The sequence below is a fragment of the Haliaeetus leucocephalus genome, unplaced genomic scaffold, assembly GCF_000737465.1.
Source record: "Haliaeetus leucocephalus isolate CR32 unplaced genomic scaffold, Haliaeetus_leucocephalus-4.0 Scaffold752, whole genome shotgun sequence".
In the NCBI taxonomy this organism is placed as follows: domain Eukaryota; kingdom Metazoa; phylum Chordata; class Aves; order Accipitriformes; family Accipitridae; genus Haliaeetus; species Haliaeetus leucocephalus.
The window spans coordinates 4,401,746-4,426,101 of record NW_010973188.1 but is presented as its reverse complement, the minus strand read 5'-3'; the positions used below and the strand labels follow the sequence as shown (position 1 = coordinate 4,426,101).

The window sequence follows — 24,356 nt, the reverse complement described above, 5'->3', positions numbered from 1 at the left end:
GTACAAATGATGCGCAGGGCAATTGCTCACCACCCGCCGACCGACACCCAGCCAGTCCCCGAGCGGCGATTCCCCGCCCCCCCACTTCCCAGTTCCTAAACTAGGTGGGACGTCCCATGGTATGGAATACACTGTTGGCCAGTTTGGGTCAGGTGCCCTGGCTGGGCATGAGAAGCTGAAAAATCCTTGACTATAGTCTAAACACTACTGAGCAACAACTGAAAACATCAGTGTTATCAACATTCTTCACATACTGAACTCAAAAACATAGCACTGTACCAGCTACTAGGAAGACAGTTAACTCTATCCCAGCTGAAACCAGGACAGTTATTTAGATTTTAATATACTACTATGCTTCTTAAGGAAAACAGTGCCATAGTCATCATTCATGTGCTGTAGGTAAAGATATTACTTGAAGAGGGGAATAAAGGAACATAGACATGGGGATAATCAGGAAAGAAAGATTAGAAGAGGGTTAGAGGGGAGAGAAGTATACGTAAGAAAAGAGAGAGAGCAGAAAGGGAAACTAAGTTCAGTTACTTAGAACATGAAAGTCAAACCATTTGAATTCGGGTTCAAGGTTTCCTCATATTTGAGGAAACATTGGAGCTTTATGTTTGAAGACAGGGTCTCTATTCCACATGAGACTTGCATTTCAAAACTATAGAAAAAGTCAGATAAAGTGCACATTTATGGATGACTGAATCTACACTGTGAAAAGGGGATGGTTTTCCTTAATTCTGGATTTTCTTACTAAACTCATGATGAAATATTAACATTGCATTGATTGTGCTTCAGTTTAGAATCACCTAAATCCATAGTGTATCTCTTTTTAGTCATTAAGTTCAGAGTGGCACTGTATGTTTTAATGTACATTTGAGAATAATTTATTGAAAGCAGAGATAGTGTTTCATAAGGTCTCAATCTTTAGACTTCATGGAACTATTTTTGTTAAGATTATGGACTTTTTCAAGAAATTAGAATTATTTGTTTCATTTACTGCCACTAAAATAAAGGCTTTAATGCTAGCAGAACTGGAGAGCGGTCCAGGAGAGTATCATGGTTAAGGATGGATGGTGTATTACTGACTCTGTTAACAAGTAGCTGACAACTTCAGATGCAGCAGGAGCAGATTGACGTCTGTCCCACATCTTGTTATTAGCTGGTTTCTTGTATGTAATATGCTAGGAAAACAGAGATCCTTAAATCTGCAGTTAAGTTGGCATTTGTTTTATGAGTGAGCTCTTGAATGCATATTCATAATATTGAAAACTCCTCTACCAATGCCAGGGGAAATGTGGGACTAGTAAACAAACATCTGATGCTGTAAGTTCTTGTATTTGTGTTCAGAGTTTACATTTAGTTTCACACTGATCTCTAATGCGATGGTTCAAACAGAACAGCTTACTGATTGGCATTGATATCAAAATACTGATTGCTTCGGCTTTCATCAGACTGTCATGAGACACTTAGCTTAAATTTCCAGCTATTATGTTAGGAAAGCTAAATGATATGTCTGTCTCTGGTCTTGGTAAAGATGCTCACTTCTCCAAGGAGCTTATCGAATAAAAATGTGTTAGAGAGAACATGTTATCACGGTTTCATTAATATAAGTTTGTCATCTTCTATTACAAAGTTAAATGAAGAGATGATCAATATGAACTGTACAGAATCTGTTATCTTTGGGTGTTTCCAGTGTTTGTTGTGAATGAATTTTCTTCAAGTTTTCAGATTCCTTTGAGAATTTATTTGTAAGTGTAAAAATCTTTATCAAAATCTGTTTATTTCTATGAAGAATGGACTGTAACAACAGGAGCTGATTTCAGTGATTAGTTTTGGCTTATATCTTTATTGCTCACATGGTTTTGTACATTTTTCATAGGATTATGTACAAGGGAGTAAATGGCATGTTAGGATAGCTTTGCACCAAGTATTTTTGGATTATCTTTTTTTCTTTCTGGCTGCTCTCTTTATTAGAATAATTTGGAAGTTTATTCTTTACTAGTTCTCCACTTCTTGCTCTAGTTCTATACCCGTGCTTCTGTGCTCTTTTCCCTTCTGCCAGTTTCCATTTTCCCTGCTGTCACCTGTTACAAATCTGGTAACTTCAAGATTCATTCAGTGCTGTTATTTCAGAGATTCTGCCCTGCCCACCCCCACCTCCCCTCCCCACCCTGTGCCCCAGCTATTCTTGGTCAGTCTTTCAATAAAACCAGCTAAACTAAGAAAATTCTAGAGAACTAGAAAGATGTCAGTACTGTGCCAATGTTAAAAAGAACAAAAACTAAGTAATTAAAGTCTGATTATCTTGATATCAATTCTGAGAAAAATAGTGGGAAAACTGATTAGAGGATTGAATTGAGGATTAAAGGATGTAATTATAGCTAAAAGCAACGAATGTTGCTTTGACAGAAGCAGTTTTATGAAACTTGATTTTGTCTTTTGAAGATGCTAAGCTTGCCTTAAAAACCTGACGATCAGAGTGACTTCCTTCTCAGTTTGTCTTCTGTAGTGCCAGTCCTTTTCTATATTAGAAAAAAAAAAACAAAAAACCCCACCCCACAAAAAAACCCCAAACAAACAAACAAAAAGCCCCCAAATGCACAAACAGAAAAACCCCAAAACTGAAACCAAACTAGGACTTTTTAATTAATATTGTCTGACAGGGTGTACTTTATAGAATGGAAATATCTCCTTCCTCAAACTGCTTAACATTGAAGAGGAACATTTCCCACAGCCTCTTCCCTCAGACTTTGGAGGTGACTCAGCCCTGATGAGTCAGCGTTATGGTCCTTTACCTCCTGAGATGAACTCCTGCAGCATGCACATGCTGGATTTGAATATCTTGCTGATAATACAAAATATAATAATATCCTTCTGAGAAGAGAGAAGCATCCAGGGGTGTGTTCGCTAAATCTCAGTAACAAGTTTGCTTGACATACTTATTTAAAAAGCTCACACCATAAGCCTGAATATGTTCTAGATTAGAAAAAGTTCAGAAGTAGTTGATATATGTTTATCAAAATCTCCAATAGGTTATTTTCTGAGTCTTAGCTTTAAAAAAGCAGTTTCAAGGTTGATGTGGTGGGAGGAGGAGGGGAAGAAACAAATGTAAACAAAGCGTAACAGGCGAAGATAAGTAACAGAGAGACAGAAACTTTGAGCAGTGAACTGCTTAATAAATCTAAATAAAACAGGAATACAAGTCGCGATGACTATTTAATATGTTAGAAAAATGAAGAGGAGCTTCTTACAGATAAAATCTTGCAAGATTGGACCCCAAAAGGCTTGGGCTTGAGGGATGAGCAAATGGAAGCTCTGAATCTGACCATTTCACTATCACTTAGTTACAGATAGCTGGATGGCATTGCAAATGCAAAACTCTCAAGTACTGTGGAGGAGTAGGATTACAGGTTTATTGTTTAGAAGAAAAACTCTGAAAAAGTTTCTCTAATTAGTCGTAGAACTCTTTTTCCTTGTTTGAATAGTCTTTTCTCTGTTGGTTTTTCTTTATATGTGGCTAGAATGTCTCAATCTGGGGCTGCTGTGAATGGCAATGCCACGGTTTGGTCTGCAGTATGGTAAGGAAGTGAAATGTACTTGACCAGCAAAAGTGTTAGTTCTCTGGACGATATAGTAAAATATTCTTTTACGTTGTAATCACCTACTCAGTCCTGTTGGAGGGTCGGAGGGGAAATTTATATGTGCATTTTGTTTTCCCCAAACGTACAGCTTTGCTTAGAAAACAGCCCAGCTGTGTGCCCCCCCCCAACCCCCAGTTCTTAAATACTTATTCATTTTCTTGAGCTGTATAAAAATTTAATACTTTGATGTAGTAGCAAATAATTTATTTACCCAAGGTTTATGTTAAGCTATATTTGGATAGAAATTGAATACAACTTAGAACAGTACAAAACCAGATTTTATTGTCGTATTTAATTAAGAAAATTACCTTTCAAGGGATGAAATAGTAGGGAAAAGAGTAAATTTACAAAAACATGCTTCCCTTTCAGAATAATCTATTAAATTAAGAAAACACTCTTTTGTATCTGTCCTGTACTAAGATATTTTTAACATGAGTGTGCTTCATTTAGCAGTTCTAAAGACATTAAGGAATCGTAGCAGTTTATATTAGAGAGTATCTAAATTTTGTATACCATTACTGAATTGTTTTTGATTCCAAACAAAGAAATTACCTGTTCTATTGTTTGTAGTCTTTTGTTTCTAATAAAACTTTTTGCTGTCTTAGGCAGACTATAGATGCCACTTGAAAAATTCATCATTAGCAGTTTCACTTTTTCTTTTTCAGAAGACTTGTATATATCCGTTAAGTCAACTGTGCTGTCCTTTCATGTTAGTGAACTGAAACAAAGGTCCTGTGGCAGCTGTTTATGCAAAAAATCACATGCCTTCAGAGGTCATTTAAATTTATTTATTATTTTGTTATCCTTCTAGATTACTTTGCCCAGTAAGCAATTGTTTTTAATGTACTTTATCCCCTTTTATGACACTTGGACCTGTTGTCATTGTATCGTCTGTTGTGTCCGCAACCTGTCATGGCATTAGACCTACCAGCCGATATGCTGTAGTTCGTGTTACAACAGTGTCTAGGGAATCCTAGTGGCAGCTACACATAAGCCAGCACAGTTCTTTTCTTCTCATTTTATGGCAGCCACCAGAATCATAATTGGGAAGTCTATAGTTGTAAGCTCTCTTTTAAGCTATTACCAATTTATATTTGCATTATATTTGAGAGTACCCATGCACAGCTAGTTGGATAATGTTTTTCTTCCAATACCATCTGTAGAGGTATTACCTTTGCATCTATCCTACTCAATAGGAGGGGTAGTGTACACCCTTTCTGTTCATTGTTCTTAGCTGCTTGGCTGGGCCAGATCTTTTCTACGTCGTTCCTTATCAAAATATGACATGATTCTTGCATGTTTGTCTAGATTCTTTTCTTAGGTCTTCCTGTATTTGGAAGGCCTTAATTCTATGATACATTGTTTGGGTGTTCAGTGCAGGATTCACCACTTCTTTTTTTTCCCAACCTTCTTTACAGGGCAGTCATGATTTCCCAGGACGTAAAATTTGTTCTCTTTCCCCCCTGTACCAGTCACCTCTCCTAAGCAATTTTTGCTGGTACAGAGGTCTCCCTTATATTTGTTCTAGAATTTTAGATCCTTCTCCTCCACCCACCTCATCCTCAAGAAATGGTATCCCAGAGAAAATGGTTGTAGATCCCATTTTTTGTTAAAGGAAAATTTAGCTGGAACTGGTAAGATCAAATACAAATCCAAGCACCTGTATCTTCCTGAGATTTCTATTCAGGGCCTGACTTCTAGTAACCAGGGTAGTTGGACCAAAGATCTAACAAAAGCATGTTAAGGGTTCTGCAGAAGCTTTACTATTCCTTCAGTTCTTTCATCAGCGTCTTAGAAACTCTGGTTTCTAGCTGTCATGGCCAACTTCCTCAAGTTGTTCCTCCTGTAGTCTAACTCTAGTAGACCACCTGGCCATCTCAAGTACATCTGTACCATCCAGTACCATGGTGTAACACTTGGTGTTGAATTGGAGACTCTGTTCCTTACTGAAGAGGTGGGTTTTGTATTGAAGGAAAGGTCTACATTGATGCCAGTTGAACCCATCCCACATCAAGCTCAGGCTTGTAATAGGGTTTTGTTTGTTTTAACAGTTGATGAAAAGGCTAAAATAGAACACTGCAATTTTGTGAAGTTTCATAATATCTGGAAATAAGTGTTTAGGCATTTTCATGTGTTTTAGTCTTTAAAGAGAAAGCCTCAAAATTTAGGAAACAGCAAATAGTTTTCCCAGGAAAACCATTTTTCTTCATTCAGGTCTGCTAAGTGAGAAAGTAGTATTCAGTCCTGTTTAGAGACTGCACTGTACTGAATATCCACAAAGAGCAAGGATAAAAGGGCACTTGTGTGACCTTTATAGGTGACCCATGCTCCATGTCCATCTTCTTCATGTTGGTTTTCCAGGAGATATAATGAATTGCTGAACTCAAAGTTCAGGCAGTCCCCTTCTTCTTGCTTTACTACAGCTGCCTCAGCAATTCCTAGATGTTCTCAGTGTGATGATAGTTATTGTTGCCTTGGCATCCAGCCTCACGATGTGGGTTGTTTTGGCAAGTAACCATATTTTCCTGAAGTCCACAAATGAGAAAAAGATAAGTTTTGGGGGATTGGGTGGTTTTGGGGTTTAGTTTAGTTTAGTTTTGTTTTTAAAGCCATCTCAATAAAACTTGGAACAGAAGCTCTTAAAACACAAGCATTTCTGGAGCCTGATGGCTGACTTCTGACTGTCAGAGACCTCTAACAAAGAGAGGAAACATGAGAACATTTTCAGAAGAAATAGCAAGTAAACCTTCTGCAGCAGAAGCTGTAAGATGTTGTAAATATAGGAGTCCCTGCTTGCATCTTTCATAAGATCAGCTTTTTGCACCTGTATTGTATAAGTTAAAAATACACATCCATGCTCTTCCACCAACTCCTAGGGAGTATTGAATTGCAAAACCTTTTAAGACAATGCTGCCTAAAGGAAGGAGCACATTACCCATAAGCAAAAAAACCCAGCATTTGGACAGGGAGAAGAAGTATTGATCATAGTTATGCAAGCACCTTCCTTTTTTTATCTGTGAGTTTTTATGGAAAAGTATATGTAGTACTTTAATCTGACCATGTGCTATATTAATGGTATATTTACTCCTTCATTGTTAAGAAGAAATTTTAACTCAGATAAATGAAATTAACTCTTAATTTTATCTACTTTTAGATGGTGTTTTATGCTTGGAAGTAGTATGAGGTTGTAGTGTCTATAGAAATCGGGTTTGTTTTCATTCTTGACAAGCAAGCTAGTGTTTGAACTCTTTCGATTTATAATAAGCTGGTAGGCATATCTTTCTGTTAGAAATTTTTGGGTTTGGTTGTCACTCTAAGAATTAGCGTATACCTTGATCACTCTGAATGTTGCTCTCCCTCCTCCCTGCAAGACTTTCCACTCTTATTTTCTTCCATTTCTTCTACTTAATCAGCTCTTAACTTGTTTGGAAATTGTATAGGTGATTTAGTTCAGAATAATTTCTGATCAAAACAGGCAAATTTCTGTTTCTATCACAGAGATCAGTAATGTCTTTGATAGTTGTCTTCAAACTCACAACTGCACAGATGCCTAGGGAGACCTACGTACATAATAAAGCAATAAAATTATCCCTTGGATGCTTGCATTTTAGAAGGGAAGTAGACATGAGAATTTCCCAGCAGTTTCCAACTGTACTCGGAGCAGAAGATATTAGCATTATTGAGGTTATATCAAAAGATTTTGAAGTTGTTTCCTCTAGAAAATAGCAGGAAACATTGTGTTAGACTTCAGCAGCCACAAATCACTGTTTCCTTTTTTCCTTCTTAAATTATTTAATATTTAAAAAGTGGAACTGAAGGTTATGGACTGTTTTAAAATAGTAAGTAGTTTCTCACTACTCTTCCTTAAAATGTCATTGGTGGAATTTCAAGAATCTTGTTTCTAGGAAAGGGTTACAGTTCTTGCATACATGGTTCCTACTACCTGGAAAAGGTCTCACTAATTGAATGGAGTTGTTTCGTTTCAGAAACACTGGGATTCTGGAACAATCTTCTGGCCTCGTTTTTAAATTTAGTCCATAATGGAATAAATTCAGAAGCTAAATGATTATGTAATGGTTTGCCACATTTTTAGGAAGGTCATGTTTGCCCCTTCTGGACAGTTTGCTTTCTGGCATGTCTCATATGAAAACAGCATGGAACAGTTCTCAGAGTCTTAGTCAATTTATCCAAGGCGTGGCTGGAGCTCCAAGGCACGGCTGGAGCTGAACTTGGCAAGGGATGCAAAGAATAGTAAGAAGGGCTTCTACAAGTGTGTCAGCTAGAAAAGGAAGGTCAAAGAAAGCGTACCCCTGCAATGAACACAATTAGCAAACTGGTAACAATGGACAAGAAGGCTGAGGTACTCAACTTTTTTGCCTCAGTCTTCACTGGCAACCTTTCAAGAGGATGGACCGCAAGGCAGAGACTGGGGGAGCAAAGTCCCCTCCCACTGTAAGAGAGGATCAGGTTCATGACCACCTGAGGAACCTGAACATACGTAAGTCTATGGGACCTGATGAGGAGCATCCCAGAGTCCTGAGGGAATTGGCTGAGGTAGTTGCCAAGCCACTCTCCATGACACTTGAAAAGTCATGACAGTCAGGTGAAGTCCCTGGTGACCGGAATAAAGGGAAACTCTGCACCCATTTTTAAAAAGGGTAGAAAGGAGGAGCCTGGGAACTACCAACCTGTCAGCCTCACCTCTGTGTCTGGGAAGATCATGGAACAGATCCTCCTAGAAGCTATGCTAAGGCACATGGAGGACAGGGGTGTGATTTGAGACAGCCAGCATGGCTTCACCAAGGGCAAGTCCTGCCTGACCAACCTGGTGTCCTTCTGTGATGGAGTGACTACATCCATAGCTCCTCCCTTGTCCACTGATGTTATCTATCTGGACTTCTGTAAGGCCTTTGACACAGAGCCCCACAACATCCTTCTCTCTAAATTGGAGAGATACGGATTTGATGGGTGGACTGTTTGGTGGATGAGGAATTGTTTGGATGGTCACGTCCAGAGGGTAGTGGTCAATGGCTCCCTGTCTAGATGGAGATTGGTGACAAGTGGTGTCCCTCAGCGGTCCACATAGGCACCAGTATTGTTTAACATCTTCATCAATGACATAGTGGGATCGAGCGCACCCTCAGCAAGTTTGCAGATGACACCAAGCTGAGCGGTGCGGTTGACATGCCTGAGGGATGGGATGCCATCCAGAGGGACCTGGACAAGCTCGAAACATGGGCCCATGTAAATTTCATGAGGTTCAACAAGGCCAAGTGCAAGGTCTTGCACCTGGGTCAGCACAACCCCCAGTATAAATATAGACTAGGGGATGAAAGGATTGAGAGTAGCCCTGAGGAGAAGGACTTGGGGGTACTGGTGGATGAAAAGCTGGACATGAGCTGGCAATGTGTGTTTGCAGCCCAGAAAGCCAACACTATCCCAGGCTGCACCAAAAGCAGCATGGCCAGCAGGTTGAGGGGGGTGATTCTGTCCCTCTACTCTGCTCTGGTGAGTCCCCACCTGCAGTACTGCGTCCAGCTCTGGGGCCCTCAGCACAAGAAAGACATGGACCTGTTGGAGCGGGTCCACAGGAGGGCCATGAAGATGATCAGGGGGCTGGAACACCTCTCCTATGAAGACAGGCTGAGAGAGTTGGTGTTGTTCAGCCTGGAGAACAGAAGGCTCTGGGGAGACCTTACTGCAACCTTTCAGTACTTAAAGGAGTCCTATAAGAAACATGGGGCCAAACCTTTTAGCAGGGCCTGTTGTTATAGGACAAGGGGTAATGGTTTTAAACTAAAAGAGGGTAGATTTAGACTAGATATAAGGAAGAAATTTGTTAGAATGAGGGTGGTGAAACACTGGAGCAGGTTGCCTAGAGAGGTGGTTGATGCCCCATCCCTGGAAACGTTCAAGGTCAGACTGGATGGAGTTCTGAGCAACCTGATCTGGTTGAAGATGTCCCTGCTTATTGCAGCGGGGGGTGGACTAGATGGCCTTTAAAGTTCCCTTCCAACCCAAACTATTCTGTGATTCTATGATTATCCTTCCTAAACTTGTACAGGGGTATGAGAAAGGTGTTTAATACCATGAATGGCATGGAAAAGCTAAATATGGAATAATTATTGTTTTTTTTTTTCTTTCAGAGAAGAAAGAGTGGACATCAAATTAAACAATCAAATTAAACAACAGTGTGTTTGGGGGAGGTTGTTGTTGGTTTTGGGGTTTTTTGGTTTCCTTGTGGCAAAGCCATCCCTGATGGCTTAGTTTGAGGGAGATGTGTCATTCAGGAGTAAGAAAGTTTGGAGTTACAGGAATATTGAAGTTAGTGAATTACATATAAAACTATTATTTGTAAGTGACTTTTTTTGACCTGAAGTTTTTAGGAATTGTGTTTTATTTGTAAGAGGATCAGGTATTTATAATTCCTCATTAAAAAGTAGTGAAATAAGAAAAGAAATAGATTCTTATAATATCAGATAACTAACATTTGTATAACATCCTAAGTAATGTCTTATATTTGGTTTTGAAATGTTTGTGATATTATGAAGAGTGAGGCTGATAAACCTAAGGAAAGAGTAACTGAGGTACATAGTGGTAAAAAACAGATCTTCAACAGAAATATAAGCTGGTATGGCAAAATATGAGAAGAATGCAGGGTTAGATATAATGGTTTATATTGTATTTTATTTCATATACTGATGAATTCCAAAGGGTCTGTACATATATCAGTGTACTTGAAAAAGTCAGTACACTTGGCCAGTTGTTGTATGCCTGCTGGTTCCATGGCATGACTATTTTGTGACTGTCCTCTTTTCCCATCTCATCCCTCTGGGAAAAAGACCAGTTCAAAGGATGAAATCAAGTCTTTTAGTCAAATGAACTCTTTGGATTCTAATAAGCCTTGGAAAGATGATAATCTATTTGATGAGAATGCTGATTTTATGACTTTTTCCCTTGCTTAGCATGTTTGCTATTCCCTAACACTATAATATGTAAAAGATGCACAAACCCAATTCCCTTTCATTTAATCAATGTATCTTTGATTAAAAGCTGGATAGTTGTCTTTTGTAATATTTAAATGTTCCCTCTGTATAAAGATTACTATAATCATGGAAAAATGCACTAATATATTGGGTATCTGTTTGTAACGATATCCAGGATTTTAGAAAGGCATTCTTACTTGGAAGCACACTAGCTTTGATTTCTTGATAAGTAAACCCCCTGGAGAATTAAAATAGGAAGAACTTCCATGTGAGTCAGTTCATACAGAAATGATGCAAAACTTTAGAGCACTTGGGAATGGTCTGATAATTGTTACATACGGCTTCCACAGTTGTTCTGCTGTCTCTTTCTACAGCTTTATTATTGATCTCCAGAATAAAATACTAAAAGCTTTCCAGGAAAAAGGAATATTTTCATTACTGACTTGCTTAATCATATCTTTAAAACTGAAAATGCAAAATGCATGAAACACTGACCCTGAACTTGTGGGTGAAAACTCTCCATTCTGTATGTCTGAAGATTTAGGAAAATTATAGCCAAACGTCTTAGATGAAGGTGTCCCAAGAGCTTTGTCTTTGCTGGCAGTGTCACTTTCTGTGTAGGACTGGAATTTATCTTTTCTTAAGACTAGCATTTGGTTGATTCCTTAAGCTGTAGCTTAACTGGTTTAAAACTCATCATCTTGCCTACTTAGCTTACATCGTGGCTTCAAGTGTTTCACTGTTCAAGTGGCTTCACTGGTTTAATGACTATGTTAATATTTCACTTTGTTGTCATCTCTTATACCCTGTGCTTGATGATACAGAGGGTCTTGCATTTAATCTCTTTTCCTTGCCACTAGTTCATCAAGCTTTGATAATGCTGGGAGTTCTATTCTGAAAATTCCTTGTTTTACAGTATCCTTAAGTGTTTGTATTATTAATGGATCTGTGGGAGTTTTCTCTACTACATTTATGTAACATAAGTGCTAATAATGTTGATGCAAATTGTATTAGATTCCTGCAAGGAAAAACAGGAGGACTGTGATAATATCTCCACAGGAATGTGATGTATGTTTCAGGAATGCTTTTCAGTAGTCTTAATTCTCTAGACTTAATTTTGTTTTGATCCTCAAAATAAATATCCCTCTCCTCAACACATCCCCGCCCCAACCTTCCCATTCACTGGTACTAAATCTTTCTTCCAGAGTGCCCGTTCTCATTTTCATAGCCATTATGCCTTGTGTCTAGAGAAATCTTTTGATCCTACTATCAAAACAGCTTTTCTGAGGCTAAAAAAACCTTCTCTCTTTTCATCTGTTTCAATAGCAGAAGTAAATGAACCAAGATAATTAGATTTTAAATAAAAATTGTCATTTAAAACTAATCCATTTAATTTTAAAATTTTTTTTCCTTCTTCCTTTTTGTGCTTTTGGTGACATAAAGGAAAAAGGAAAATTATGATATAAAAGAAAAAAAACCCTCAAACATAAAAGAAACAAGTAATAGAATTATTTCTGTTTTGAAGAACTTAAAAACTGAAATTAAAAATCAGGCCATTTATATTACTGAAGCAGTTACCTTCCTTAGTCCACACAGCATTGGTTAATGAACATCATCTTGTTTCTGGTTCTTTATATACTGAAGCTTCCTTTGCTCAGTTGTTGAAATTTCTAGGGTGGTTGTTGTTATTACTTTTTTTTTTCTTTTTTTAACCTGCAGAACTGGAGACAATTCCTTTTAGCAGTCAGGTTGATGCTGTATTTTCAAAATTTCAGTACAGCTGACTTCTTACTGGGGATATTTGGTTCCTTCCAGGCAATCCCACCACCTTTTCAGGCTGCAGTCCATGAAGTCTCTTGCATGACTGTTTGATTCCCTTTTTTTTTTTTATTTCTGGGCCATCTTAGGGGACATTGTACTCTCTTACAGGACTGTTCTTCCTTGTTAAAAGAACATGTTCTTCGTGACTTGAGTGCTGTTATGGTACAACATCCCAAGAGAAGTGTTTCTTTAGAGCCTTTATTAATAAGGGGGCGGGGGGGGCACAGATACTGAGTGCCAGCTTCTCAGTACCTCAAGCACTGACCTGCCACCATGCTATTTGATGTTGCAGTGGTGTCTCTGCAGGCTGTGTAAAGAGAGAAGGTGACGTGTAAAGTTGTCTCTTCTTTCAGAAGTTTTCCTTGTAGTAACTTCTGCTGTGTCTGTTTTCCTTAGGCAAGTTATAGTTATAGAGGGAGCAGCTCATAAGCAACATTTTACCTTACTGATCAGCAGTCTGAGGAGCTAAATTTTATAGAAATTATTTTGAGAAGGACCATGGCCACTATCAACAGGCTTACCACTATCTGGCCTGCTAAACTTCTTCAAACCTAAGGCTCAATACCAAGGCTAAGGTACACACACCCTGCAGGTAGATAGCTGCCTGTGATAGACCACAGAGCCGGACTACTCTTCCATCTGTTCTTCTGCTCCAAAAGGTGCTTCAGAAAAATTGAGTACTATAAAACTCATATTTTGTTCTCTTACTGAGAATGGGATCACTTATTCCAGATTTCCAGATGTTGTTGTTTTGGCGGTGCAACAGCTGTCCTTGGCTACCAGAATTCCTTGGGTTTCTTCCTGAAAGACTTCTGTCTCCAAAACAATGTTTTCCATGCTAATAGCTTGGATGATGGTCAAAGGTTTTCCTAGCACAGCTGGCTGAAAAGAATGCAGACTATTTAAAAGTCCATCTGAGACCATTTGCTACTTTGACATTCTCCTATGCATGGATTGGTTTTTAACCAAATGGGGGAAGTGAATTTATAAAATTTTGGACGGTGGGGTTTTGTTTGCTTACACTGTGAACGAGTATGTGAAGCTTTGATTACTCTGAATGGGAGGGATAATTTTCTGCAGAAAGGAACATTGGCTCCCACCAGTCTTTTAAACATCTTTTTCAGCCCTTTTTCTGGAAGATTGTCCTATCTTAAGTTATTTAATCTGGCAATTCAAGTTTTTTTTATTGTCTGGTTTTGTGTTTTGTTGTGGTTTTTTTTGTTTTGAGGTTTTGGGTTGTTTTTTTTTAAGCAGTTGATTGGGAAGAATATGAGAGGGCAGAAGTACAAGTTACTAATCTAATTATTTAATGTTCTCCTGCAACTCAAATCATCAGTGATAATGAATGTGAGGCAAAGAATACAGAAGATACAGGCATGTCTGAAAAACCGTATTGTGAAGGAGATAAAACTAAGAATGGTAATTTCAGCTCATGAGAATTGGAAAATCAAGGTCCACAACTATATTTCCATCACATGTGCCATTTTCTCTGTGAAAGGCTTGTGAATTTTTATGAAGTTTGATCTACCTATTTTCCCAGAGGTTATCGGGATGTCGAATATAGGGTGGTTGAAGTGAAACCTAGTATTTTTATCTAGGCTTTTAATACTGCTTTCAGATTGTGTCTGTACTTGTTTTTTTTGTATTGTGGTGGGTTGACCCTGGCTGGACACCAGGTGCCCACCAAAGCCGCTCTATCACTCCTCAGCTGGACAGGGGAGAGAAAATATAACAAAAGGCTCGTGGGTCGAGATCAGGACAGAGAGAGATCTCTTGCCACTTACCATCATGGGCAAAACAGACTTGACTTGGGGAAAAATTAATTTAATTTATTACCAGTCAAATCAGGGTGGGATAATGAGAAATAAAAACAAATCTTACAACACTTTCCTTCCACCCCTCCCTTCTTCCCGGGTACAGCTTCACTCGCAAATTCCCTACCGACCCCCAAACCCCAGCGGCACAGGGGAACGGGGAATGAGGCTTATGGTCAGTTCATCACCCCTTGTCTCTGCTGCTCCTTCCTCCTCAGGGGCAGGACTCCTCACACTCTTCCTCTGCTGCAGTGTGGGGTCCCTCCCACGGGAGACAGTCCTCCACGAACTTCTCCCACGTGAGTCCTTCCCACAGGCTGCAGTCCTTCACAAACTGCTCCAGCGTGGGTCCCCCACAGGGTCACAAGTCCTGCCAGCAAACCTGCTCCAGCATGGGCTCCTCTCTCCACAGATCCGCAGGTCCTGCCAGGAGCCTGCTGCAGCGCGGGGTTCCCACGGGGTCACAGCCTCCTTTGGGAACCCACCTGCTCCAGCGTGGGGTCCTCCCCGGGCTGCAGGTGGATATCTGCTCCACTGTGGACCTCCCTGGGCTGGGGGACAGCCTGCCTCACCATGGGCTTCACCAGGGGCTGCAGGGGAATCCCTGCTCCAGCGCCTGGAGCACCTCCTCCCCGTCCTTCTTCTCTGACCTGGGGGTCTGCAGGGTTGTTTCTCTTACATGTTCTCACTCCTCTCTCCAGCTGCAATTGCGCAGTTTGTTATTTTTTTTTCCCCCTTCTTAAATCTGTTATCACAGCGGTGCTACCACTGTCGCTGATGGGTTTGGCCTTGGCCAGCAGTGGGTCTGTCTTGGAGCCGGCTGGCATTGGCTCTGTCGGACATAGGGGAAGCTTCCAGCAGCTTCTTGTGCATGCCACCCCTGTAGCCCCCCCCCACTACCAAAACCTTGCCATGCTAACCCAATTATTTATATATATGTTTTAAAAGATTTTTTTTTTCTTACGTCTTTAGTAATACGTAGGCACTTATTTCTGCGTTTCATTCTTCTCACAAGGGAAAAGCATGTTCCAAAGTCATGTCTGCTAGTTGGGTTAAGGTACAAATTCCTTGAACCTGACAGTGCTAATTGCTCTTTTTTGCTGATTGCTAGAGGTATTCTTTTTTCTCTCCCTACCCCCGCCCCCTGCTCCCCAGTATCTTCCTTTTATTGACTCATTTATCCCCTTGTAGTAACAAGCTGCTATAATGCGGTCTTTTAAGAATCCTTTTCAGACAGTATAATAAATGTTTGTGAGATTCCTTGACTTTACTTGTATTTCTTCTTGCAAACTTCCTTTTGAGTAATACCTTTTGGTGGAGAATATAACAATGTTATCTAACACCAAGGTTAAAGGGAGATATATTAAAACCCTGCCTGTTGAGAGGTGGCTCTTCCTCATTCATTGAACACTGGTCTGAGATAAAATGGTGGTTGGGCAATTAAGGAGACATGCATGGTAGAGGAGAACCAAACTTCTTGCTTTTAAGCATAAAGAATAAGCAAATGCATTAAGTACTAATGATGCTTTTTACTAATGGGTGGTTTAATGTGGCAGTTGTCTTGTTAATAACTATTTCAAATATTTTAAGTATTCCAAATGGAGTTCTTATTTTTATTTTTTTTAATTCCTAATTACAGGATCTTCTGCTGAGTTTTTTTCCTTTTAAAATTCATGTGTATTTCTAGTATGTTAAATTAATCTACAAGTTTTTTCAATTGAAAATCACAGATTTTTTTTTTAAGAACAACTTAAGTGCTATTCCATGAAGTTTCTCAGCTGTGATTTTTGCATATTTCTCTTTGTTCCTTTTGTCTTGCATTTTATTGAATCATCGCTGCTTATCCTTAGAATGTGCCCATTGTTCTGGATAAGAACTCTGTTAAATATAATTTATCAAAAGTCTTAAGTGTTTGACTTTTAAACTATTATGTTAATCATAAAGCAAAGAATCTGGAAACAAACATGACTATTGTTTATCTACATTTTATGTCTTCCAGCACTTAAGGCTGTTTTCTTAAATAAGCAAATAAGTACTACTTACATGGAGAAAATACTTGTTTTAGAATGATCCAATCTCTAAAACTAACCACAGTATTTAATATACCTAACTTCCTAGCTTCTCATGTAATTGATTGCCCCTCCACAAACTGAGGGCAGCACCATCAAAAACCAAAAGAGAACCTGCAATTTTTTTCATTTGGCTTAGATTTAATGATTCTGCATTGTTTTCCTTTCTCTTTAATTATTCCCTATATAAAACTGGGCAGAATATGGTTTCCTAATGAATGGGTGCATTTACTGCTATGAGTGTTTCACCAGTTTTGATTTTTCAGAGAGGGTTGGAGAAGCCTAATTTTGCAAGTCTGGAGAATACAATTATTTTCAAACAATCTGGAACTACAGTTTTCTATGTTTTTACATGTATCACTAGAGAAGCGTTGGTGTTGCACAGTACCACTTTCTTGTTTGCTGGTCAAGCAAACAAAGTTTGGATGGTTAAAAAACCCCTTCAGGTTGATAAGCTATCTTGGTCATTAAGTTAATAAAAGATGATTCTAAGATATGCAAATACTGGAATTTGTGCTCTAGCTTTCCGCTTTCCTCTTGCTTATTCTTTCCCCTTATACGTGGCTTCATTTATTTATGGAGTTTTCCTTACTGTTCTTTGGTTTCAGATGCGAGTGTCTCTCTGGTTTATGTGGTTTCCCCATGTGCGAGGCAGGCTCCGTTCCTCAGATAGTCTCGCGTGGAGATGGAACACCTGGCAAGTGCTGTGATGTCTTTGAATGTGTCAATGGTACGTGAAGCTTTCTTTTGCACCTGGGGAGAGGATTTTATCTGTCTGGGGGGGATGCTGGGCATTTGGTTATTTTTACTATGTTGTCAAGATCTAAGAAATAATTTTCTTGAGGTTCGTTCAGTAAGAAGGAAGTGGAAGTTCAGCTGAAGATACTGAAGTGGGAAACTGTAATTTGTAAGTTGTCACGTTTCTTTAATTTCTGAAAAACTTTTCCCTGTGACCCAGGGAATTATAGTTTTAGCAAAACTCTCTCACTGCATGTTTTTCAGGTACTCTTTTAGCAGTAGCAAACATGAGAGTCCGTTTAGAAGTTAAATTTTTGCTAAGCACTGAAACGGCTTGTTGCAGTACTGTAGGCGCAAAAGCATGCTGTTTAGACTATGGGGTTCACTTTAAGAAACATTTGCAAAGTAATTTTCAACATGAATGTGCAACTTTTGGAGATTGTGAGTCAGTGTAAGAATGGACTGATTCACATTCTTTGCTTCCCAATGTAAATGTTTAGAAAATGTTTAAAAACGTTGAATTTGTTACACAAGTGACTGTATCTCAGGACTGCTCTATGCTATATCTCTAGAACTGCATATATGCTGTATATGGTGAGTTGGGAAGAGACTTACATATTTGACTATTGGTAGGCAGGAGGGGAAGAATATTCTTGAAGGGTTGCACGCTCAGATGATTTCTGAGCATAAAAAGTTGTGTGTTGGTGCAATATATACTAATTAATATTTATGCAGCAATATTTAATCTTGTTTAGTGGTGCATATATCATATGTCTGAAATCGCTTTTATTTTACATTCTTCATTGCATACGCATATATACATAGAGAGAGCGGTGTTGCCGCAGGAGAATGTTTGTGATATTTACATGTAGCAGTATTTTAAATACTCAAATGCTGATTCAGAAGTAATACTTAGTACATACAATGGGATGTCATATATAAAAATAAACTTCTTTCATATGAATAAAAGAATTTGCATCACAAGAGTCACAGGTTCTTTAGCTTTCAGATTAATTCTTTCACTATTTCGGATAAGGTTGTAGATACTGTAGAATTAAATGCAACTTACCTAATTTTTGCTTATATACCCCCTGTTACACTAAAGTAATACTCATCTTCCTTTGTTTCATATTTGTGTCATTCTGTGAAAGTATCATCTCTGAATTTGATTTAACTGTGTGGCACACCTCAATGCAGTGTTTGATTCAGGATTTACTTTAGTACTTTGAGCAAGAAATGAGAAACCAATATCTGATACGATGTCTGTGCTGGTGTGAAACAGTCTCAAAGGTACAAACCACCTTGCTAACATTCCTGTTTCTCTTCAGTCCGCAAGTTATTTGTGGGTACTGCTATCAAAATTGTTGCAGTATATGTCATATCAGGTGTCAGATGGAGCTGTTTATATTGCCCACTTTTTTTGTCCTTAGTCATTTTCATATCCTTTTTCCACGGAGGAGTTCATTTTTTCATTTTTAACAGTGTATTTGGACTGTCTTAGCACTGTTGCCCTGTGCATCATTGCCTTGTTGCTCACTGTAACTCACTCCAAAGGTTCAACCTGCTTTTGGGTCAGGTTTTCTTTTTGCATCTCAGGCTGTCCTATTCCTAATCTTCACCTTAGTAGCCTATGAAGACAGAGTAAATTGGAAGAAAAAATAGAAGTTTTTGAAGGGAAGTTGATGCCACAGAGGGAAGCAGAAAGGACAGATTGGAGGAAAATGAAGGTTTGTAGGAAGAGAGACTCTTTTGTCTTGTTTATGTCCTTAAAACATCAGGTTTAAAATATTACAGGCTGGTATGAAAATTATTTTTTTTTAATAAGTTCCTCTTTTAAAAAAGATAATTCTGAGAAACCTGGTCAGAAAAGTTCAATACTCGTGCTTTTTTTTAAAAAGGACATTTGTCTTTATGCTACCTAGTGCTACAATCAGATTTTAAAAAATAATGCTGTATAATGTTACTTGAAAGCACTTTAAGTATATTTAGAAGTGAGAAACTTCCAGGTGCAATTTTTAATGATGCTTCATTTTGGAAAGAGGAAATGGTTATAAGCCTGAAGATAACTATTTTTATCAACAAACTGGGAGCAACTGTGAAACTACTCATGAGTTCTGTACGTAACATTTGGATTGTATGGCAGATCATTAGTAAAGAGGACAGAATAGTCATAGAACTTGATCTGCATTGCTTTATAATTTGTTGTTTTTCAAGTGCATTTTAGAATGGTTAGGTGGTTCTTACATCAGGGACAAATATTGCAAGCCACACCTCTAAAACCTCTAAATTCCTAGAAAACTAATTCTGACAAGAATTTACTAGATAAATGTCTAGTGCAATGACAATATATATATAAAATCCCTACCATTACTTCTGTCAGTTTAAAATGAAGAGGAGGGAAGAATGTTGCTTGTGAGACCGATAGTTGAATATAATAGTTGTGGAGATTATAAAAGGGTCTTAAAATACTAACAAGTGTAGCAGAGGTCTTGTTAGATATCAGTGACAGATGGAGAAAATATCTTACAGTGAAAGTCTTAGATCAGTTTCTTCACATCATTAAAAAAAATTGCCATCAAAGTAACAAGAGCCAAATCTGTAAGATCTAGGACATGCTGTTCTCAGCAGTGAGGGTGGTTAGCTGTTGGCACAGACTGCTGGGAGGATGCTGAATTCCTTATCTTCATCCTTTCCAATTAGGATTAGATGCCTTTTTAAAGAATATGTTTTAATCAAATGCAAGTTAATGGGCTCATAGATGGTAAGTGAGGAAGTCATGTAATCAGTGTTACTGAGTTCCATTAGTCCTGTGTTTGAAAACCTCTGAAAACAGGCAGGAAGATGGAATAAAAAGGATACGTGCACAGACACATTAGTATAATTTTCCTGCTGTTGTAACATCTGTTTAATGTTAGAATTAAATAAGGGGGCGAGGAGGGGAAGCAGCCAGGAATAATACTGATCATCTGAGTTACCTTAAAATAAAGGCATCCATTACAAATAAGTGTATGTAGACTGCAAAAAAATCCGGTTTGTGTATTGTGGGGTAACTAAATTGTGTATTTAGGTAACACTAATTATGTGCAGAGTGTCAAAGCAGGCCAGCTTTCTGCAATATTTATTGCAAGTATGTGCTAATGTGGTGGATGCAGAGTTGTGTGTTCAGAGAGGGTGTGGGGAGGCTGCCTTTACTGTATAGGAAAGAGGTCTGCTCTTGTTGCAGAACAGCATTAGCCAACGTTGAGGGTGTAGTTAATGAATAAGGGCAACAAAATATGTGTTGTGTAGACTCTGCAGTATGTTCTCTTTGTTGTTTGTCAGCGTTTTTGGGACAGATCAACTATTCTTTCACAAATATTATTCCTGGATTTAATATAAAACCAACTTAAAAGGTCTACGATATGTCTGTAGATTTTGTGAGGTTATCTTTGTTACCAAAACACACTGTTTCAGACTAGCTTTTAGTTAGTCTGGTTTAGATAAGTGTATTAATCTGAGGTGAGAGAAATTTCTACAATAATTACTCTTTGCAGATCGTGGAGTTGGATTTCCTATTTGATTGTAGATACAGCAGTAAGTCAATACACTAATCATTGTTTTCATGCTTCAGATTTATATTGGGTGTGTCCTTATGCTTCCCATCATGTGTAATCTGCTGTTTCCTCATAGTTCATTATATAATTATATAGACATTATTTATCACCAAAATAACATTTATTCCTGCTTGGAAATGGTCCTGATATTTTGATTCAATTGGAGCTTGTTGTTAAGTACCTACTGTCTGTGACTCTTCAATCTTTGCATAGGTTGAGCTGCTTTGGGGATTTTTTTTATACAGGAAGTAATTGAGAAAGTGCTGAGAACAACTTTCTCGTTGGTGACAAGAAAAAAATATATTACAGAGAGCTGATGCTCCAAATAATTCTGTGTGACTTTTTAATCATCGTGAATATATGCAGAGATCAGAGTATTTTATGTAAAACTTATACTAACTGGAGACATAAATGTGTGCTTCTTAAAACACTGCTATGGTTAAAAGAATTCATCATTACAATTAATGCACAGGTATTACTATCGTTAGAATGTGGTTCTTGTCCCAAAGGTGAGTCAGTTAAAAAGGTCAATTTTAAGGCATGCGTTGAATCCTTCATTTTGTGGGAAAGCGTCTTTGTAAATAAAACTATTCTGTATTGTTTAAATGGTGATAGGAATCAAGCCAAAATTCTCTTCTGATGCAGTGAAGTTCCTCTGTCATGATCTATCCAGTATGAGTATTTGGGCCATCCCAGAGCATACTCTGCCTGGTCTTTGGATGTCAAAATGATAGCTTAGACAATGATGGCCACAACTTTCTGTTTTCTTGGTCCTTTTTCCTTGTCAGAACAAAGGTCTTTACTGTTTAATTTGTAAATTAAACCTTGCAGCTCTCTGAAACTGTTGGTAAACACTGATTTACAAGGCAATTATGATAGGATTTTGTCAGCCATCTTTGCTTAGAAGATGGCTGGCTAGCTGTTTCTCCTAATCTTACTTTCTTGATGACCCTCAGGGCAAGCCCCAGGTCATGCATGTAACAGAATTTTAGCCTGAAGGAGGCAGAGTCGTGATTTGCTAAATTTAACTCTCTGGCTGCCACAAAGTAGTTTAAGTAGAGGTATAGCTGATATAGCTATATACATCACTGCTTGTTGCATATGGGATTTGGAGACTAGTATGGTGGTGTTCAGTAGTCAAGCTTTCAGGGAAGAGCTACATCCATAGTCCAATATGCTCATTCCTGAGAAGTGTGAAGTAGATACAGAGGAAATAAGGCAACATGGGAAATCTGTAACAAATAATTTCATCTTAATATATGAAACTGAAAATGAGGTTTTGCCTATTGTGTTGTTCCAGTGCATTGTAACAAAGTGCACATTTTGGTGAGAGTGTATATTGCTTTGTTTAAAGGTAGGTTATTCCAATTGCTGTGAAGTTTCCCTGCTTGCACTTACATGAGATCTGTTTTCCATCTAGAGAACACTGGATAGTCTATGATACAAATTTGGGAAAAATTGAACAAGAGATTCCCAAGATGCAGTCCTTCCCAAAATCCTGCATTTTACAAAAGTTAATTCAAGGTTTCTTCTGATCCCCCCAAAATATATTACTCGCCAGGATTTTTGTCTACTAATCCTTATGCGCTGCCTTTTCTCATGGGAGATCTGGTAAGGAAAAAAAATTGATTCAGCATTAAATCACAAGCATCAACAAGTGAGTCTAAAGAGACTGAAAGCTGTGCATGCAGCAAGAGCAGAAGTCTTTGGAAACGAGTATCCAAACTTGCCTGTTCTCTAATTAGGTATTGATACATGGGTCTCTTGAACTGCTAAAGCACATACTGACTGTGAGCTCTGCCTTAGAAATTTGAGAAAGCAATTACCAAGCATCCTGCAGCTGCTTCCTTCTGTCAGTCAGGGCTTCCATTTCTCAGTAAGTTTACTTGAATACAACAGCTACTTTAAAAGGGTCTCTGATTGCTTTTTGAAAGATGGAAAATTGCCTGTGTGAGAGTGGTCCTCATTAATGTGTCCATGTGGTCCAAGGTCGAGGGGACCAGGCTGCTTTCTGCCATGGCCACGTATAAGCTGTGATTTGAGAGTCCAGCCTCGCCAGGAGTGGCTCTGGAGCCCCACTTCATGTCCCTTTCCCCCGGAGGTGAGGTGTGGACTTTCGTTGCCCTGTCCATTGAAAATAGGACTACCTGATGCATGCACAAAAATAACTGGCATTGATCCAGGGGGGAAAAAAGGATGACAACTTCCCCTGGGACTTAAGACTGTGACCCTTTCTGTACTGCTGTTTGACTGTACTGGTGATCACGTGGTGGTATAGTAAGCGATCTCCTAAATACTCAAGCTTATTCACTTGACGTGACACATAGCCTGTGTTTTATAACTGCTTCTGTAATTTTTTTTCCTCATTTGAGGAGATACCACTGACATAAATGAGGCTTTTCTCTTTTCTCTGTGCCTCTGGGCTTTCTTCGTACTTGCATCTCTATACAGTGGTACTGCATTGGAGGAGAGATTAAAAGTCCCTCTTTAATCACACTTCTTGTCACCTGTTGATGCACTTACTCTGCACAGCAATTGCAGTTCCATTATTAGGCTCATGGTATGGGAAAGGATAAAGGTGATTGCACTACTTCTAAGGGAAATAAGAATCACCTGTTTCTAAAGGGGGCATCAATGAGTACTGAAGGAATTTGATGGGGAATATTGAGTTAGCAAGGAAAATTTTCACTAAAGAAGGAAGAATGGAGTCTAAGTGAAACATCTCACAGACACCAGCTAATTAACACAGAGTTCCCATTATTTGTTGCACTAATCCTGACAGAATGTATATCGCACTTTCATTAAACTTATTTTCCCTGTGCTCTTAAGAAATAAGGATTTGACCAAGGTAACAGAGTCTGTCTCAGAGCAGAGAACTGAATATAGTCCTGATGCTAATTAAACACTGCTGCATATTTCTCTCTGGGCATCCAAAACCACAGAATTTTGTGGTGGACTTTAAATAGACACCTGCTTAAAAATAAGAAGATGCAAAGTGCAGCTTGCGAGGTGTAAAAGATAACAAACTGTTTGGTAAGTAATAAAAGGCAGATTAATATTAAAGGAAAATAATCTGATGCCAAAAAGGTAGAGAGATTTAGTGATTGTGGGGTGGGGTTCTGGGGTATGGGTTTGCTTGTTTTTTCTTCAGTCAGAACATTTAAACAGTATTTGGAAATCATGGCTAATCACCAGCCACAGCAGTGTGAGAATTTGGTCTAGTATACTGAAAAAGCAGATCAGTCTGCCAAATCAAGTCAAAGGTTTTAGATCCTCTGAACTTTGATTATGCTCACTGTAGTCAAATTGGGAAAAGTATCTGAAACAATGCAAGTCATTACCAGTTACATTTAAAACAGGAGGGAAGAAGAAAATGCAGAAAACTGAAGGCCAGTCAACCCCAAAGTCCTCATAAAAATACTCAGTCTGCAGATACATATGAATAAAATAAATAAATTTTTAAAATGTAAATAAGTAAATGGGGAGGTGTAGCAATTGTCAGGACCGCAGCTGGATGCAAAACCAAGCTCAAAGCTTTTACAGTGGCTCGGTGTGAGTGGGAGGGTTGGTCAATGGGTAGTAGAGACTGAGTTTTAAATAACGTAAGGACAAAGTCTAACTCACTTCTTTCGTTCATATCAGTTAATGAAAAGACGCTAGATAGATTTTGTGGAACTGACGGTATGTCATA

General features: G+C 38.6%; 1 protein-coding gene across 1 annotated transcript in view; it reads left to right on the top strand.

Moving 5' to 3' along the window:
- Positions 1–24,356, top strand: part of CRIM1 (cysteine rich transmembrane BMP regulator 1 (chordin-like)) — a gene marked incomplete at its 5' end in the record, with an annotated part of 202,358 nt that overhangs the window by 101,893 nt on the left and 76,109 nt on the right. Inside the window, one exon of the mRNA XM_010581266.1 lies at positions 16,943–17,064. Coding sequence (XP_010579568.1) covers positions 16,943–17,064 — 122 coding nt within the window. The remainder of the gene's footprint in view (positions 1–16,942; positions 17,065–24,356) is intronic.